The 3,129-nt window shown below is 37.0% G+C and overlaps 1 protein-coding gene across 1 annotated transcript in view; it reads right to left on the bottom strand.

The window, feature by feature from the left end:
• LOC106531478 (mitogen-activated protein kinase kinase kinase kinase 4) overlaps positions 1 to 3,129 on the bottom strand; it is a gene marked incomplete at its 3' end in the record, with an annotated part of 193,726 nt that overhangs the window by 17,847 nt on the left and 172,750 nt on the right. The window contains 1 exon segment of the mRNA XM_014027356.1: positions 770 to 913. Within this exon segment, the coding sequence (XP_013882810.1) occupies positions 770 to 913 (144 nt within the window).

The following is a 3,129-nucleotide window of genomic DNA, read 5'->3' as shown; positions in this document are numbered from 1 at the left end:
GTCCAAGATTAACCTTCAGGGTGGATATAGCTCGCTAGCAGCCTCGCACCGAGGACCTATCCACGTCATCATTTACCCAGAATGCTTTGTGTGGAAATAAAATGGCTCCGTCCGTGTTAAAATATATTTTTAAAAATTTAGTTTAAAAATGATAAAAACTGAACATCCTACAGTATTTTTACAGTCTTTATTTTACAGTTAAAATAAATGTTTATGGAATAAAGTCTAATGTTACAACTAATCATGGATCCCTTTAAGCTAACTGGTCTTCACAAACACAAACTGAATCTGACTTTGATTTTACAGACCTTGAGCTAAAATTTACAGGAACTAGCTGACAGGTGTTCACAAACACTTCAAGCCCAAAGTGATCACATGATGTTTTGATTAAGTGAGATTTCTCAAAACGTTTTTTTTAAGATTGAACCAAACTGGCACCAAGTCTTCATCCAGATGATTTCAGATTAAAACCCTGACATGACAGGCAGTGAGAGTCTACATGCATTTTTTAAAGAAATTATAGATTTTTAATATTTCTTTACATTTGCAGAGAAATGTTTTGGTCAAAATGTGCTAAAAGTCAGAAAGAGAAGTGAATTAGACAAAAAAACAGATGAAACTAAATTAATAAAACAAGAAGTGAAACTGGTTTTATCATGTTTGTCTCACTGCCTCACTTCTTCTTCACACTGGAATCATTTAGTTCCTGAAAATATTAAACATATAAAAGTGTGTGTGTGCGTGTGTGTGTGTGTGTGTGTGTGTGTACCTGATATAGTAACGAGGACATTGAGTCCTTCTAGGACGTCCATCTGCTGGAAGCGCCGTCGGTTGATCAGAGGGTAAACTTTTCCCTGACCGCTGCGRTCCAGCAGCATCAGGCCGCTCTCTGTTCCCACCAACAGGTTCACTCCTGCACACATCAAACACAACCTGAAAACTACACACCTCATGTGTGCACATGCTGCATAGTCTGAGGTATAATCCCATGTTTGTCATGAAAACCAACAATAACTGAACATTTATTATTCAAACAGRAAATAAAGGACTCCTGCACACTGCAGAGGCTGTTTTTGTCTCTAAACACAACAGTTTGTGTGTCAAATGTCGACAATACACTTGAAGACTTTCTTTGTGTGTAGAAAAAAAACACCTTCAAAATGTACCAGATCTGATGAAACTGAGAACTTTATCACTTTACATGTTCTGTTGTTTGTAGCAGCCAACATTTCGTACGCAGGTCTATTTGATAGTTTTTAACACAGGATGAACATTAAAACAATGTTTATCTGCATTATTACTAAACTTTCATCTGATGAATTGGTTCAAACATTCAAAATACCACATTAAACTAACTGTGACTAATTATTTTCAGGTTGTACATGTAATAATAATAATAATAATAATAATAATAATGGCCCTATTTATAGTTTTAGGGACTCACACAAAATTTAAATTGTATGGATGTTTTTATAAACAAAAGGTAGAACAACTGTTTTATTACTCAAACCCTTATGAAGAGTTTGTAATATTTGTGTGTTTTTTTGTAAATCTGCTTTCATATTGTTGTGCTGTGAAAGAGTTTTGTTATTTGTGACATCTTGATATGATTGGTCAAACATTTGTTTCCACTTCCTGTTTAAAATGGTTTTCTGTGTTGTTAAAGTTGTTGCTTGATGAAAAGGTGTAGCTGCAGGTAAATTCCTGCTTCAGGTGTTGAGGGTGTATGAAGAGTGTTGTTCTGCTTTTTTTAAATTACAAAACTCATTTATTTCATTACATGTGTCTGAGGTTTGATGTTATAAACCTTTTCTGTAAATGWGGTGTTTTTGCAGGGTTTGCTCATAATGTATAAAGTTTTCTGTCTTTTAGTTAGGTATTTGTTTAAAGGTGATAATGTTTAAAAGGAAGACTTGATTAAAAGTGTTAAAAGGTAATAATAAGAGCAGGTAAAATGTCAAACACATACACCAAACATCTGGAGGACTACAGTTTCTTTGACAGTCCTGTTTCRCCTCTAAGTGATGAAAAACTCATTTGTGTCACATGAGCTTCAGTAGAGATTTGCTGCCATCCTGTGGTGAAGAACAACTAAGGTTTTAAGGAAATATGGTTTGTCACAGATAAAGAATAATCTGTACTTTTACATGAGGAAACGTTGTATGACCTTAATTATAAGTTAGTTTCACACATAGGYATGTTTTAATAAGTTTGCAGAAACATACATGTTCAGTTAGTTCAGACGTCTGCAGCCTTTATAAAACAAGTTTACCCAGTAAATACTACAACTCATTAAACTCCAAGTTTAAAAACTCTGAGAAAACATTAATGTGCACTAAAACAGCTCTCCTAAAGACCTCCTGACAGACGCTGACTCTGGACTCCTCTCCATCCTCTGTAGGACTCGGTGGTCTGGTTCTTGTCTTCTACCTCCCTCTTGTGTCCTCTTCACATTATTACTTCTCCTCCRTCCTCAGTTTTCTCTCCATCTTTCCCTCACACCTGTTTCTTTTAGAATTAGCTCAGCTGTTTCCACTTGCACTCACCCCAGCTCTGTGTTTAGTCGGTCTGTTTTCTTCACTCCGGTCATTGTTTGGTTCTCTGTCCTGGCGTCCCTGCGTTCTACAGTTTTTGTTTCTTGTTCTGCCGCCCCGCCGGCTTTAATTTAAATAAATCTTTTATTTTACCTGAGCCGGCCTGTTTGCCTGCATTTGGGTCCATTCCTGCCCACCTGACCTGACATCCTCCCTGATTTAAGTGCTGCCTTTGTCACGATATTTTAGACACACTGCCTAACTGGTTTATTTCATACCATTCTGGCCAAACTGACTTTGTTCAACTTTTCCTCCCATTCATCCCCTCTCTGTTCTGGTGTTCCACAAGGTTCTGTCCTCGGCCCTCTCCTTTTTATCATTCCGTTCTGAAATATCTTTTGAAAACATAACATCCAATTCCACTGTTACATAGATGATACCCAGTTCTATCTGTCCACCACCCCCCTCCCACCCACCTCCCTGTCTGACTGCCTCTATGGCTACGTTCACACTGCAGGTCTTAATGCTCAGTTCCGATTTTTTTGAAAAAATCTGATCTTTTTGTGTGAACGTTCACATTACATTTTAAATGTGA

The sequence above is a fragment of the Austrofundulus limnaeus genome, unplaced genomic scaffold (assembly GCF_001266775.1).
Source record: "Austrofundulus limnaeus strain Quisiro unplaced genomic scaffold, Austrofundulus_limnaeus-1.0 Scaffold640, whole genome shotgun sequence".
In the NCBI taxonomy this organism is placed as follows: Eukaryota; Metazoa; Chordata; class Actinopteri; order Cyprinodontiformes; family Rivulidae; genus Austrofundulus; species Austrofundulus limnaeus.
Note: the sequence above shows the minus strand (reverse complement) of the source record. Positions and strands in the feature narration are given on the sequence as shown.